Source organism: Capsicum annuum, chromosome 10 (assembly GCF_002878395.1).
Source record: "Capsicum annuum cultivar UCD-10X-F1 chromosome 10, UCD10Xv1.1, whole genome shotgun sequence".
Taxonomy (NCBI): Eukaryota; Viridiplantae; Streptophyta; class Magnoliopsida; order Solanales; family Solanaceae; genus Capsicum; species Capsicum annuum.
The window spans coordinates 115,057,044-115,073,781 of record NC_061120.1 but is presented as its reverse complement, the minus strand read 5'-3'; the positions used below and the strand labels follow the sequence as shown (position 1 = coordinate 115,073,781).

The 16,738-nt window shown below is 42.5% G+C and overlaps 1 protein-coding gene across 1 annotated transcript; it reads left to right on the top strand.

Annotated features, from left to right (window-relative positions):
- The first annotated feature begins 12,054 nt into the window (after positions 1–12,054).
- LOC124887777 (uncharacterized mitochondrial protein AtMg01110-like) lies at positions 12,055–12,966 on the top strand. The gene has a single exon (XM_047397698.1). The coding sequence runs from the start codon at positions 12,055–12,057 to the stop codon at positions 12,964–12,966; it is 912 nt and encodes a 303-aa protein (XP_047253654.1).
- Positions 12,967–16,738: the final 3,772 nt, after the last annotated feature.

Genomic DNA, 16,738 nt, shown 5'->3' with positions numbered 1-16,738 from the left:
GTCATCTCGTCCTCCACAGTTCGCTGCTGCTGCACCATCTGTAGATGTTGAGTCTGTTAGCACTATGCCACCTTCTGCGTTGGATCCCCAGGTTTTCGAATAGTTCAGACAGTTCTTCGTTTCTAATCCTACGGCCATGTCAGCATCTATGTCTCATTCGGGTTCAGTTTCTTCTAGTACCTCAGGTATTCCTTCCTCCTTGTGGATATTGGATTCTGGTGCGTCTCATCACATGTCCCCTCATTTGTCATCGTTTGGTTCTTTGTCACCCATTTCACCAATCTCTGTTATGTCCGCGAGTGCTGTACCTATGTCAGTCGAGGGTGTTGGTTCTATTACTACCCCTCACATTGTCCTCTCTAATGTTTATTACATTCCCAAACTTGCTTTAAATCTTGTTTCGGTCAGTCAGTTGTGTAAGGCTGGTAATTGGGTGTTTTTTTCTGATTCTGTTTGTGTTATACAGGACCAACACACTCAGAGGGTGATTGGGACCGGCCGTAGGTTGGGGGAACTCTATGTCTTGGAGAATCTCAAAGTGTCTATAGTTGCTGCCTCTAGCATAGATTTATCTTCTTTTCGTTTGAGTCCTTTGTCTTCTCAGTTTTATCTTTGGCATTCCAGATTAGGACATGTGTCAGTTTCACGTTTACATTTTTTGGTCTCTAGTGGTGCTTTGGGTCATGTGAACACTAGTGATATTTCAGATTGTAGTGGTTGTAAACTGGCAAAATTTTCTGCCTTACCGTTTAATAAAAGTGTGTCTTATTCTGTTGCTCCTTTTGACATTATTCATTCTGATGTATGGGGACCAGCGCCAGTATCCACTAAGGGTGGATCGACCTATTATGTTTCGTTTATAGATGACTATACTCGTTATACCTGGGTGTATCTTATGAAACGCAGATCTGATTTCTTTGGCATTTACAACAACTTTAGAGCCCTTGTTAAAACACAACATTCAGCTGTGATAAAGTGTTTCAGGTGTGACTTAGGGGGTGAATATACCTCTAATGACTTCACTCAGTTACTTGCCTCTGATGGTACCATACACCAGTCATCTTGTACCGAAACTCCTGAGCAGAACGGTCTGGCAGAAAGAAAACATCGTCATATTGTTGAGACAGCATGCTCTTTACTTTTGTCTGCAGAGGTTCCTAGTATTTTTTGGGGAGAAGAAGTTCTAACTGCTGTATATGTGATTAATTGTATTCCTACTGCATTGACTTCAGGGATGTCTCCGTTTGAGAAACTATATGGTCACCCGCCGAATTATTGTGCATTACGAGTTTTTGGATGTACTTGCTTTGTTCTTCGTCCTCATGTTGAATGAAATAAGTTAGGGTCAAAATCAGCTATATGTGTGTTTTTGGGGTATGGTATTGGACAAAAAGGCTATCGTTGCTATGATCCTGTAAGTCAGAAATTATATGTTTCACGACATGTCACTTTTTTGGAACATATTACTTTTTATTCCATTCCAGCTAAAACCCATGATGTGACAAAGTCAGATATTTGGCTTATTGATCCCTTTGGGATTGACATAGAGGTTCCAGTTCCGGATTCATCCATGCCATCTGGTGTGCCACCTGATAGTGCTTCAGCCTCGCCTGTGCCTGAGTCTGCTCCTTCGACTGTTGAGACTGGAGACCCACCACCTCTGAGGAGGTCTACTCGACCTTGTAAGTCCACCAAACTGCCAGATTTTTACTATTCTACATATTCAGCCTCATTTGCTTCCTTTATTGCAAACATACATCATTTGTCTGAACGTGAGTCGTATAGAGAGGTTGTGTCTGATCCTCTTTGGCAGAATGCTATGGCCGAGGAACTTGCTGCTCTTCATCATACACATACATGGGATTTGGTTACTCTCCCACCTGGTAAGCATGCGATTGGTTGTCGATGGGTGTATAAGATAAAAACAAAATCTGATGGGTCTGTTGAGCGATACAAGGCAAGACTTGTGGCAAAAGGGTATTCACAACAATATGGTATGGATTATGAGGAGACTTTTTCCCCCGTAGCAAAGATGACGACTGTTCGCACTATGATTGCTGTTGCATCCGTTCGACAGTGGAAGATATTTCAGATGGATGTCAAGAATGCTTTTCTGAATGGTGATCTCCACGCGGAAGTTTATATGACTCCTCCCCCAGGTATTGACCACCAGCCAGGTGAAGTTTGTCGGCTTCGAAAAGCTTTATATGGTCTCAAACAAGCCCCTCGTGCTTGGTTTGAGAAATTCTCCACTGTTATTACTTCCCTTGGATTTGTCCCGAGTAACCATGATTCAGCATTGTTTGTTAGATGTACAAGTGCAGGGCGAATTCTATTGTCCTTATATGTAGATGATATGATTATTACTGGTGATGATCATAGTGGTATTGAGTTATTGAAGTATGATTTGGCTCATCGATTTGCAATGAAGGACTTGGGCTTGCTGCGTTATTTTCTGGGTATTGAGGTGGCTCAGTCTAAGAAAGGGTATCTTCTTTCTCAGACTAAGTATATATCTGACTTGTCTACACGGGCGCGTCTTTCTGACAACAGGACTGTAGATACTCTCCTTGAAACCAATGCACGTTACTCTCCTAGTGATGGTGTTCCATTATCAGATCCGAGTCTTTATCGGACTATTGTGGGTAGTTTGGTTTATCTTACGGTTACTCGTCCAGATATAGCACATGCAGTTCATGTTGTTAGCCAGTTTGTTACTGCTCCTACTTCTGTGCACTGGGGAGCTGTACTTCGTATTCTAAGGTATCTTTGTGGCACTCAGTTTCAGAATCTCTGGTTTCCCTCGACGTCATCTCTCGAGTTGCGAGCCTATAGTGATGCTGATTGGGATGGAGATCGCAATGATCGTAAATCCACCACTGGTTTTTGTGTGTTTCTTGGAGACTCTTTAATCTCGTGGAAGAGCAAGAAACAAGATGTTGTCTCTAGATCTTCCACGGAGGCTGAGTATCGTGCTATGGCTGTGACTACATGTGAGATTATTTGGTTACGTTGGCTTCTTGCAGATATGGGGGTTCACATTTCTATGCCTACTCCCCTGCATTGTGATAACAAAAGTGCGGTACAAATTGCAAAGAATTCTGTCTTCCATGAGCGTACGAAGCACATTGAGATTGATTGTCACTTCACCCGTCATCATTTACAGCCTGGGACCATATCTCTTCCTTTTGTTCCATCGTCTTTGCAAATTGCTGACCTTTTTACGAAGGCTCAGTCGGCGTCTCGATTTCGTTTTTTGTGTGACAAACTCTCAATGCTTATTGCTGTTGCATTGTGAGTTTGAGGGGGGATGTTAGCCCATATGTTATTGGGCCTTTAGTTTATGGACCTTTAGGTTATTGGCTATGTATATATAGCCTACTTTTGTTTAGTTAGTTTCAGGCTTTTCAGATTATATTGTAAACCTTAGCCTTTCTTCCTTTCAATAAAGTTCTATTAACATTGATGAGACAACTATCTATTCTTGATCCATCAAAAAGAAATCGATATGTATCTGATGGAGTCTACATCGTACATAGAGCGCCCAAGCACTTTTTAGGACAGCTCAGTTCTCTTATCCATCGGTCCAATGCACTGGGCTCATCTTATGGAGGGAAAAGCAAAAATGTAGTTCTCTTGTTCGTCGCCTCGATGCATTCCTTTCTCTCCCCGGTATTATCCCACACAGAAAGAAAGAGCGCAGAGCCCCGGCCCAACTTATAGGTCTGCTAACTTAAAGCGAGGAGTTGATCCTGAACTGGTGATCCGAAGTCACTTTCAGAACCATACTTCCTACAGCTAACATGTGTCCAGTCCAGCGGAAAAGAGCAGCGCAAATGAACCTGAGCTGCTATACCGAATCCCCCGCTGGCCATCGGGGATCGAGTGGTAAGGCCATGATCCACAGGGGAATAGATCACTTATTCTTCCATTGGGGACAGGTGCACAAATGACAACTCCAAACGTCACACATCCGCCGCCTACCTACCGTTTAGGTGGCACCAGCGAGATCCAGCTAAGGTAAGGAAGTGTCGCGGCTGCTTCGCTCCGCTGCGCTGTAGTCTCATGAACTGAACTTCATTGCATTCCCGTGAGCGAAGCGAATGGGCGCTGTGCCATGGGTCAGTTTCGGGGTGGGGAGCGAAGAGAGACCAGAAGAATGCTTCATTTGGATCGACAAGCTTTTTCAGCCCAAAAACTCAAAATCAATGGAATATCTGTCTATCCATGAACATTTATTCTATCTGTATATCTAGCGGATCTCTCTATATATATAGATTTTTTTTATGGAATGATATGATCGACTAGCCGTAGCCGCATATCAGCTATGCTCAATGCACGATTTCTGTTGGATCAGATCTTTTGGGAAGCTTTTGGACCTAGCAAAAAGGGCTCTAAGCCTTCACACAAGCAAGCGCGAAAGAAGCGGAGCACGAAGCTACTGCTTCCCCCAACCGACTAAAATACAACAGTCGTGACCTACATTAATTCAAAAGAAAGGCGAAGAAGGGCTTATACTGCTCGCCTTTGTTTGATATGTTCATTCAGTACCAATACAAACGAAAACTACACCAAAGTAGAAGGGTCAGTATAGAAGCTAGAATTAGCTAGCCTATAGTAGTCGGCCTAACCAAAGCCTCACGACAACATAAAATTATCCTTATGAATTGAATCTTAAGTAGGGGGCTTAGCCCACCCGCCTATCAATCAAAGAGGCTGAGAGTAAGCGTAAGCTCACCCGAAAACTCGAAGAGCTTCCCTTCATTCACTTTACGGGAGCCGCACAGCACATAGATGGAAGTCAGAGGGCCTATACTACCTTCATAACCCTTCTCTCTGAGGGACCGTAGATCGGAAAGCGCCTTCTAAACCACCCCATTCATCCAAAAGAGAAGGGAAGGGGCCTATGTAATTGCATGACCCCTGCAGATTTCACCCTATCTATACTCGGAGCCACTCCCCTAGCGGTTCTGCCACCATGTCACAGAACGAGAGCTCGTGTGGAACCTTTTATTCTGGCATAACAGTGGTAGAATGAAACAAAACATTACGGCCGCCTAACATAGGGGATGGAGGTACGGTAAACTCGGCCAAAATATGAGACTCGAAGGGCCCGGTGCGCATAATCCTATCCTATCCGAGTCTGAGTTTACCCCTTGCACTTCAGACAGACGTCTATAGCATCATAAGGAGGACCCCCCTTTTGAGGTACAAAAAGAGTACGGTACATAGGAGGTTGGTATTTCTCAACATGGTGTACAGCACGAAAAACCTTTCGATACAAGATAGGGCCATTCATATGAAAGAAAAAAATAAATCCTTTCTTATCTTCCTTCCCTCTTGGGAAAGAGAAAGAGGGTCTGATGGAGGAAGGGGAGAGGGAAAAGGCTTGGGCCTACCTATCCTGATAGGACCTCATAAAAGAATAGGAGCTGTGGAGAGGTTCCATATTGCCGAGACGAAGGACAGCACTTCTATACGTGATCGTAGTATGTTACATCGTCTCATCCCTGCTGCAACGAAGAGTACCGATGCACTATATTCTGATTCACTGATAAGAAAGATAGCGTTGGGGTGGGGGTCTATGATGTGATACTAAAGTATGACCGAGGGAGATACATGCTAACTATGGGTAGGAAGCAGGAACCATTATGTCAAAAATTATGGGGGGTTACAGATCTCTTATACTACTATCGATCGACAGAGCGGAATGACCAGAAAAAGAAGTGAAGTTAGAAAGCCGTATGATAGGTGGTAACTATCTTGTACGGTTCCGGGGGTAATCGGCGTACTCCGATCTGTGGGGGGGAATCTTTGGCTCTATCGAACATACAGGGAATTGGAGGTAGCATTCTATCGATGTGAAGTCATGGACTGGTTTCTTCAGCCCTTTTTCTATGTGTTGGTGTTCTATATAACTGACATAAGACTCGACTTGTTAGATATTACGGAGGTTCAGTGAGCACCATGCCAAATATCTATACCATTTTCTTCTCTTCCACTTTGGCCAATATGAGTTCACCTGGTACTAGCAGCTTTATCGGTGAATTTCTCATCTTAGTAGGAGCTTTCCAAAGAAATAGCTTAGTAGCCACATTAGCAGCGCTTGGGATGATTTTAGGCGCAGCCTATTCCCTTTGGCTATATAATCGTGCGGTTTTTGGGAATTTAAAACCCGATTTCCTCCATAAATTCTCCGATCCAAATGGCAAAGAAGTTTTCTTATTTATACCTTTTCTTATTGGAGGGGTGACTGTACGTTAAACTACCAAAGAAACTAGGGTAAACCAATGTGATCATGACATTGAAGGTGCTTGAGATGGGACGAATGCGATTTCCCTCAGTTGGTTTGGGTGGCATAGCCCGTTGCATAAGTCCCCCCCTTTTTTATCCATTTCTTTAGTCTTTATGGAGCCAAAGCTTGACTTTACTAAACTAATAAATAAGGCTCGCGCTAGGTGCTTACCTTTTTTAGCTGTAAGGTTGGGGTGGCTTACTGGGTGAGATTGATAGAAAGAAAGGACGGGGGCAACCATTCATGGTACTTCTCGACCCTGTGTCTGAGGGACAGTTGAACTAGCAACTCATGAATGCTACCGATTTGGACGAGCCAATAACTCGAAGGCGTTCGGTCTATTTTTTGAGCAAGAATCACAGCCTTACCTTATCTTCACCATGATACAGACTACAAGTTCTTATGGCAGAGCATAAGGAGATTTATCATCAATATGATAATTGGAATGGAAACCAGAAGCACGACAGGGGTCCTAATGGTCTAAGATAATCAAACCATCAATAACAGTAATGTAAGCATGAGACTTTTTAGTAGTACCGGTGAACCAGATGGCCACGGCGATGGAATCTAGGATGGAGGACTTGTAGTATCTCTCCAGATCTAGAAAAAGCGAAAGACCCCCTAACATGATTCAAATGAAGGCTGACCGCTGAGCCGACTCTGGCCTCGCGGGGCGGGCCCCTTTGGTTGTGAGCTGGAGCTGCCATAGCTTATGGCTATAGCAATGGGAGGGCCCCAGTAGAGAGAAAAGTTAGGATAATGAGCGCTCTACCCACCAAGCGGGCGGCAGAAGCAGCGGGCAAGTGCTTGGTAAGCCAACAACCCAGTGAACCGGGTGGGGCACTCAAAGAAAGGGGGGCACACTGAGCAGGTACGAGAAATTGGCCCCGCTCTGCTTTCTTAAAAGCAAGGACCACTACGGGAGGTCAAACCAAGGATCCATGGAAGTGGGGGCTCATCCCCGGTCAATATTGGATCAAACAATAGGGGGCCGTAGCACTGACCTCCTTTTTTTCATTGATTTAATACAATAGGGGAAAAGATTGTATAGTTTCCTACCGAGACAAACTCTCAACGGATCCTCCGCGTGCTTGGAATACCTTTTTCGTGCGTCTTTCTCATGGCGGGAATAGAACAACAGGGAAAGACCCGACCCAGGGCAAGCTTTATTTATTGTTGAGAGAATGGGGAGTGAATTGAATTCCGTTTCCATTCTTTGGGGGCTTTTGGGCCCCTCTCGATCTTTTTCGTAGTTGAGAAGGAGGGAGGAGTCTAAATCAATAGACATTAATGAACCATCATTAATGGATGTTGCACATGACACGATCAATTCGACTCAAGGTTCGGCGCTTATAGAAGTGTCTTACTTTCCTAGTAGTGAAGGAAAAGAGCTGAAAGCCACTGCAAGGAGAGGGCAGGGCTTTTTTCATAGTAATAGTGGGCTGGTCTCATGAGATCTATGCCAGCCATCGGAATTAAATGAAGGTTGAAGGACCATTCAATTCATTAAAGGGTATAGCGGTGCCCTCGCCCGGTGCCATTTTTGGACCTATCAGCAGACGAGCGGGCCATGCCTGATTTCAGATCGGACCAGACTCTTCTTTGTTTGACCTGCTCCCAAGCACGCATATCGAAGATCTCACTTATCCTGGACAAGTATGGTGGAGGGAGTCTCAATCGATCTTTTCTAGGATTCCTTATCATGCCACACATGGAGATCTTTCTATTGATAGATCAGAGGGTCCTCCCTTGAACAAATTCTTAAAGGTTAGGTTACTACTAGCTTCTACGGAAGAGGTTTACTTTGTACTGCCCGGAGGTCATATAGATCGGAATCCGAAGTGATAAGAATGAAAGGGTTGGTATGGCCACAGCTACAACTACTGGCGCTTCAAAAGGCTTAGATTCTAAGGGCACTACTGAAAGCCTTTTTTTAAGTCCTTTAATAGGGAGGTGTAAGCCTCTAAAGCCTTTGGTACTTCGGTACGGCGAGCAGCCCTTAAACCAAAAAAAAAGGAAGTCTCTGACTTCCTTCCCCTATTTTTTTATGCATTTCATTCTCTATTTGGCCAGCTTCAAACCAAATGAGAAAAAAGGGTCCGGTCAATAGCATAGCTATTTCTTTCCCCGGTCTCCTTTTGAAGGAGAGGCCTTCACATTCCTAATCCAGTAGGGTCAGGCGACTTTCTTTGCCCCAGCTTGGCGAATTTCATCCCCGCATAATGACATTCTTTATTTGTCCGCCCCTTACTATTCTCGCTCAGTCTTTCAACGGCTGGGAAGGCAGTCGTTGAAACGATGCCTATCGCCACGCCGACCATCAAATAGGAGATTGGGCCCCTTCTCAAAGATTTGATGGAATGGCCCACCCCACCCAAGAGCACTTATGTCATTGGGGAACTCATGGCTGGAAACAATCCTTATGGTTTGTTTTAATATCCGGTAGGAATAATAAAAAAAAAATCTAGGTTGGTTGGTGAGCCTAGTGATAGGAGACTATCTAGCTTGGTTCGGAGAGCACTAGTTGGGAACATTATTTTTTGTTTGCTAAATGTTATGGCCTAAATGCTGAACTATTGACCCTACTTGTTCGGATGGGTGTTTACCCCAAAGTATTTTCGGACCTCATGCATACATCCGTAAGTAACTTAGTGCAACATGGGAAATTTGATTGAGAGGAATCAGCAAAGAAAAGAAAAATGGGTCAACAATATCAACATGTGTATTTGAGAGATTGTCCTCGGGTTGAGGAGTGTCTACATGAGTTCATTGAGGTGTTTACACAGGACTGTGGTCCTCCTTTATATTCTGTCGAGAGTTTGGATTGCTCCACCTAAGTAGAACAAAAAGTAGGAATTGGAAAAGAAAAGGGGGAGCTATTATGAAGCCTAGAAAGGCGGAAGCAAAAAATCGCTTATACTGAGTTCCCCAACAACAGCTTAGCTTAGTAGCAACACTCTTTCTACCGGCTGGCATGGCGCTGCTGGATACTTCTGATCAATAGAACATGGAGAGGGGGAGTAGGAGTTCTCTTTAGGGGCGGAATCAATACGAAAATACAAAAATGAACGAGTTATTAGAAACTATCGTGCCTTTTGTGACAAGTTTCCAAAAAACTTTGAGCGGGAGACTGGGGGCGAACCCGTAGGTTCCCGATGCCCTACCTGAAGCCCCATCGTAGGGTCCCAATTTTCCTCTACCCAAAATAGTTGGGCAATAAAGGGGGAACCTTTTTTCATAAGAAGAAATGAAAGTATGGAGGCCTCTATGCTCAATCGAATAAGAAAGCTATACAGGCAAAATAGCCTTTTTCTGATTTCTAAAGTAAAGGAGGAGTATTGATCAGAAGTAAAGACCACACTCCACAATTGTGGCCCTCAGAAAGAGTATTACAGGTTACTGTGTTTCGAGAATAGAGATCTGCAAATCAGGGAGAGAAAACATTCATGTTTTTTTTCTCTTTCAAGAGATTCTATCTTGGAATCGTGCCTTGAGGGGGGATACTGCCAATCCTACTGAGGACTTGATGGATTTCTTTTCCAAGAAGCGAGAGGTATTGGAGTTTTCACATTTTAATTTCTCAACCATTCCACATTCCCAAAATGGATCCTATCAAATATTTCACATTTTCTATAATTATCTCTATTTCAGGTATTCGAGGTTTGCTTTGAACCTATATTTTGTCTAAGAGAAAGGTGACTGCCCTAAGGGCTAATGACTTAAAAAAAGAAAGAGGGGAGGGGCTAGTACGATAGCACTATTGGTTACTACAACATTTTTGGTTTTTGAATCCTTAGCGTCCTTGCTTTTCAGCTAGTTGTTGAACGACGGCATGACCAGTTCTTGAATCTATTTCCTCATCTCCTAATAGGTAGGGTTGGGTAAAGGCAGTGATCCCACCCATGGTTGGAGTAAAGGTTCAAAAAGCGGGAGTTTGATCATCCTTTCCCTAGGCGAGATATCACCAATCATACAAGCATGAAGGTTTGGTGTGGGTAACCCTATCCCTCTCGAAGCAGTATGCTACACGTCCTGGGATTATGAACTTTATATTTCCCAAAATTTTGGGGGTAGTAGTCTTAATAATAGGCAAAGTAGGCAAATGGTGTTCCGTAACAAACCTTACTTAACGATCGAGTACCGAGAGCTCCTCATCCCCAATTGAGTTGCAAAATCTAAGCTATCAACCATCTCTCCTCTTCGATCTTATTGGCCCCCTTGCATTCAAATTCTTATGGCTCTCTATCAGCTAGTTAGGTTAGCTAGCCATTCTTTTCCTAGTCTTAGTTTGTTTAAAGAAATATTGGATAGAGTACCTATGAAGATGCTATGGCACGTTAGGATAACCTCAGAAAAAGTATATTGGTGGGCATGTCTACGAGCAATCTTATTAAGGAGAATGCATGCGTCGGAAGGTCTATTCCTTAACTAATAATAAAAATAATAGACCAGAATGGATGTTTTCAAATTCTTCGTCAGAGGAGAATTGATCACCCACCTTTATGCGATGAATGGACACTTTTTCCAATGGTGCAGCTTTACCTGGCATTCTATTATATAATTAATATAGAATTATATAATATAGGGTCATCGGTCAATAGGTCTATCTACTCCCAAGCTCGATTTCGCTAGTTGGTACTAGAATTGCTAATGGGACGGTTAAAGACTGAAATCCGAGATCGGTTCCTCTTTTGGGGAGTTCACTATCAACCAAGCGCATTAAAGGAAGACCTATGATGTGTTAAGAAGTTCTCTAGTCAGCAATCACACATGGGAGTCTTTCCTAAGATTCTCTCCGAAAGGGGTTCTGGTAAAGCTTTTCTTATACCTGCGTTAGGAGCACCATGTAGAAGGTTTATTTTGGGATAGCTATCAAAAAAGATTATTTAGGGGAAAGCAAAGGCATTCGTGTGATAGTCTTATTTATTCCTATTATGTGATTATGTGCAGCTATTATGGAATATTCGAGACTTGGCAATATAAAGACTTTCGCCAAGCAAGCCATGTCATTCATCATAGAAGTAGATCGAGCCATCTTAAAGAGACTTTCTTTTGTTCTAGGTTTCCACAAAGTGGTATCAGGGTATGAGAACGCCTTTCTCCTTTTAGCTTTAGTCGGTCGAGTAGCTTATTCGAACGTTGTGAACTCATTCCTGCCTTTGCAATACTAGCGCATCTTGTACAACAGAATCGGTTGTGCTCTGCGTCTTCCCCTCTATCAGAAGATTGCCTTGTATGGAAGGTTGACTCTGAACTTCAGTCAATGGGAGGAATCCCCTTATCTAAGGTTCTTTGTATGGAACTCTAAACTCTCTTTCTTATGCGATATAGAAAGTGTAACTATCAAAGCTCTTTTAACTTGTCCTGTCTTTGGATAAGTATTGCGATTAAGTCAGTTAACAAGATAAGAGTTGGAAAATGGAAATAAGAACTATCAAGTGATTCGTCGAATGCATCTACTTATGTAGATGGAGTCCAGTATGCTACTATATATACTGATAATTCCCAAGACAATATCGAGATTAGGTACAGTATGAAAGATCTTTGAAATCCTTGATAGTCTGGAAAGGGAACGCGAATCTAGCCACCACTTTCTCTATTTAAAGAAAAAGAAAACTTCCCCAGACTAAGAGATTGCTAATCCTTTTTCTTTGCCTGGTGAAATTAAACTAAACTGAAAACTGGAATAATCAGAAGCACATCTTTGGATATGTAATTACATAAAGCAGAGGTTGCTCTTTCCTGTCCACAAATAGTCAATGGAGGTTCTTTCTTATCTCCGGATGGATGGAACTTTCAACCAAGAGTTTCCATTATCACTTTTGAGAGAAGGAAAGAAGAATGAGTGTTATTCCTTTGTTCTTAAGTTGTCAACGGATCGTTGGCCATTGAGTGTCATGTTTGCCCTTATGTCTTGTGTGTTTGGGCCAACATTGGCGTCTTCAATTGTCAACAGCTCTTTGGGCCTCAACACCTTTCTAGTTGGGAAACTGATTGTGAAAAGGATGAGTGAGGTTACCTTTCTTTGTGGTCAGCCGTTAGGTTACTACTCCTCATGGTCACTCTTTGGATTATCCCACCACTATGTAGTGTGGTTGGCAGCAAAACGAGCTTACCCGCAGAGAACCACCCTTTTTAAGGACTATGCCGTACTAGGTGATGATATCCTAATCACTGATACACTTGTGGCACAACAGTACAGGATACTACTGGATAAACTCGGTGTGACCATTTCGGAGGCCAAATCGATAATATCTGAAACTGGTTGCGTCGAGTTTGCCAAGAGATTCTGGGTCAAGTCAATGCAAATTGACCTATCTCCAGTCTCTCTTCGTTTGTTGTTATCTTGTAGGACGACTATTGGTCTCTGTTCTATCCGTAATAAATACCCTGTAAGTGTTTCTACATCACATCAGTTGGGTGGAGCGGGATTTAGAGTCCGTTTGTGTCTTTTTTCGACTCAATCTAAACATTGGGAAAGATTAAAGGCTGCCTGTTGCAAGCCAAATTGGTCACATCCTCTACCTCTTGAATGGTGGATTGGAAGTTTTGGAAACCTCAATCCCTATTTGAAGGAAAAGATAGTGGATTATCTTCGGAGGGATATGTTCCATAGCCGCAGCTCTTGGCACATGCTAAAAAGAATAAGTAAATACCCGTCTCGTGCTTGACTCTATCTGTAAGACAGGTGTGTGCAGCCACTTAGTGAGGAGACAAGGCCGGAGAGAAGAAATTATTTTGAATAAGATAGTTGACTCAAACTCATCGTATACAACTCTTATCTACGACAATCCTTGGCTCTTCTCCTTATGGACTCTTCGCTCTATCTGGCCTAGACTGATTGTAAAGAAAGAAGCCAAGAGGCCTCTAGAGAAAGGGTTCCATTTTCGAGTCTGTTTCCAATTCTTTCAACCTTGAATGATGGTTTCCCCTAATGCCTCCTTGTTGCTTTCAAAGCTACACTTGCTTCCTTCCTTCGCTAATAAGAGATTTCATTATTCTACACTAACATTACTATGCTTCTTATTAGTTATAGTAACTATACCCTCTGGGTTGAATTGCCACAACAGGGGCCTTCCTCAAGGGAGGAGTTCATACCCGGAGAAAGAAAGCAGACTACTAAATCGACTATTTCAACATATTGTTTGCACTAGTCTCATAGCTTTTAACATAACCTTTCAGCGTCTTCCTTTATGCTTCCCTCAAATCCCCTCGGTCGTCCCTTTATTCAATATCCGTCATGCTAAGAATAGGGGGTTTAGGAAGAATACGGGCTTTGTTTCGGTCAGGTGTCGAACTCTTTTATCTTCGCCAAGATGATTTCTCAACGATTTTTCCTCATCCTGAAGTTGATCTCCTGTCCTCTATTGACCCACCCCAATCAGCATTACTATAGATTTCCACTCTCCCATGGACATGATTAGTATAGATCATACCTTTACCAAGATAAACTTTGAGGTACCTCAAGATCTTGTATACTACATGTAGGTGTGCTTGACAAAAAGCATGCATATACTGGCTTACCAACCCCACAACATAGGTAATGTCAGGTCTAGTGATAGTAAGATATCTGACGTGTTCCCACAAGACTCTGATGCCTGCATCATCCAAGGGTTCTTTTCTCTTTTCTTCAAGCTTATGATTTTCTTCTATTGGGCTAACTGCGGCCTTGCAACCTAACATCCCTGTTTTCTTCAAATCAAGGACATAATTTGAGAGATGGCTCTACTTCTTATAGATTTAGAAAACCTTTGTGTCCAAGAAGTACCGTCAGCATGCCAAGTTTATGTCGAAGGTGCGGCTCAGGTAAGCCTTCAATCTTGCAATCTCATCAACAGCATCACCAGTGACCACAATATTCTAAACATTTACTATGATTCGGCTTACTTTCTCACCCTTTATTACATTACGAAATGTGTGTGATCAGAAGCACACCTTTTGTAGCCAAACTAAACTATGGCCTTACTGAACTTCTCAAACCACGCCCTCGGGTATTGCTCCAATCCATACAGGGCTTTCTTCAATCTGCATACTTTATGTGACTACCATTTCATTCCATATCCAGGTGCTATCTCTATATACACCTCCTCATGCGAGTCCCCCATGCAAGAAGGCATTTTTCACATCTAACTGATACAATGGCCATGATCTCTGTGTAGCCAAGGAAAGTAAGATTCTGATAGAAATGACCTTTGCCTCTATTGAAAGGGTCTTGCCATAGTCTATTCCTTTGGTTTGTGTGAATCCTCTTTCCACTAACCTTGCTTTATATCTCTCAATCTCCCCACTTGGCTGGAATTTCACTGTGTACACCCATTTACATTTAGATCCCACAGTCTTCTTTCTAGGAGGTAAATCAACAATCTCCCATGTCTCATTCATCTCAAGTGCACTCATCTCCTCCATCATCGCCCTCTTCCAGTGAGGGGCACACAAGGATTCCCTTCTAGTCTTTGGTATGGATACCGAATTAAAAGTGGATATAAAGGCCTTGTAGGAGGATGACAATTTTGGATAGGATATATAGTAGTTCAAAGGGAGTTAGGTACCGGCTCTTTTTCGCCTTTCCTGACTGTAATTGTAAGATCAAGATCAGAAATTTTAGGGTTAGTTTCACTCTCTTTATCTTGAGGCATATTAACATTTCCCAATTCAAAGGAAAGATCCTTACTGTTAACAAGAGGAACATAAGGGACAACTAGTCCTCTCTTACCTCGTTAGGTCAGTATGTCTTCCACTAATTGGTCTTGACCGCATCTTCCCCTGGAGAAGTAGTAGCATTGTTTTCTCTATGGTCAGATGACATAGGGATTATAAAAGACAGCTGATCACTTGACTCAAGTTCTTCTTGTTGATGACTCAAGGTTTTCTTGGTTGGGTCATGAAAATCGGGTTGATTTCAAAATCAAGTAACATCCATAGAGACATACTTTCTTTTTGTAATGGGATCAAAGCATTTTGTGATGTTGGATAACCAGTGAAGATACATCTCACAGCTCTAGGATCCAATTTCTCATGAAAGGTACCAGTTACATAGACATAACACACACCCAAAAATGGAAGAAATAGATCAAGAATCTATTAACATATTTACGAATCCCAATCCTGGAAATATAGCATCCCACTTTTCTTTACTACCCAGGACTTCGATATATTTAGAAATTAGGTAGAAGAATAAAGTTTTTAGCATTAGGATTTCACACTTGTACATGTCCCTTTCAATACCACGGAAAGCATCCCTATTAATCAGGTAAACCTAGGTTAACACTGCTTCAGACCATAAAGACTTTTGAAGATTCATCTCAAAGGAAGGATAAAACTAACCTCATCCAACGATATTTGTTGATAAACAGTAGTAAGACAAGAGAAAGAATCCAAAAAAGTCACAAAATCATTATAACCCGATAAAGAAAGAGTAGGGGCAGGCCCTCGTACATCATAGTGAACTAACTCAAATAGTACACTACAACGACTGTCACTATAGGAATATTACTTTAGAATATGCTTATCCCTCTTACATACATAAGACTCCAACTCAGACACACCTGATTCAGATAAACTAGGAACTAAGACTCACATCTTTGACACATGAAGATGCCCTAATCTACGATGCCATAACTTGACTTCATTATAAGAAGAAGCATTCAAGGCCTGTGTGGAGGACATAAGACCAGAAGTCTCAAGTGATTTAGTTGAAGCTTTGGGCATAGAGCGAAGAGAGCCCGGGGAGAGGAGTAGAGTCCAGCAACATTGAGCCCCAAAATAGAGTTTCTATTCAAATCCCTACTCAACACGGTGCCTTAAGGAGAATCCGAAGCCGGTTGCTAGCGGAAGTAGCGTGACAAAGAGCAAAGCGGAGCATTTAGAAAGAAATGGTGTAAGCAGAAGGGAAGGCGCAATGGTTAGCGACTGCCCGAGGAGTGATCCCTCTCTTATTTTCCCTTTTTTTCAGATAAGAAAAGAGACAATAAGGCCATCAACATTGAAGCTTTCGCTTTTGGCAGCTGTTAGGCAAGTAATACCGTACGCAAGTCCGCACCTATATAGTAAGGGTTAGTTAAGGCGAGTTGATTAGCTAATACGGTTGGCTTACTTTTCATATGTATGTGGAGGTAACCTGACGTTAAGCACTAGGGCCAGCCACAAAGAAATAGGTTTGAATGTTGATATATACCATCTTTCAGTTGACCTTTCCAAACCATACTTAACAATCAAGTTAGAAAAAGACTAAGCAAGTGTTGTCCTAATGAAATGGCGGATAGTTTAGTATAACATTCATTCCTGACCGCCACTGCCTACATAAGACTAAAAGCTAGTAGTAAGACTTCTATTCTGCCGCCCTATCTAGTAAGAGCCTCTAAAGCTATGTTTGGAATAATCAATAGTTTAGTTGGGCTCGGTTTTACTAAAGAAGAAGGGGCGAAGTCTCAACTACCAGACTAC

Coding starts and splice junctions, on each gene's coding strand:
- LOC124887777 (XM_047397698.1), top strand. CDS start 12,055: ATGGAGGTTCTTTCTTATCTCCGGATGGATGGAACTTTCAACCAAGAG.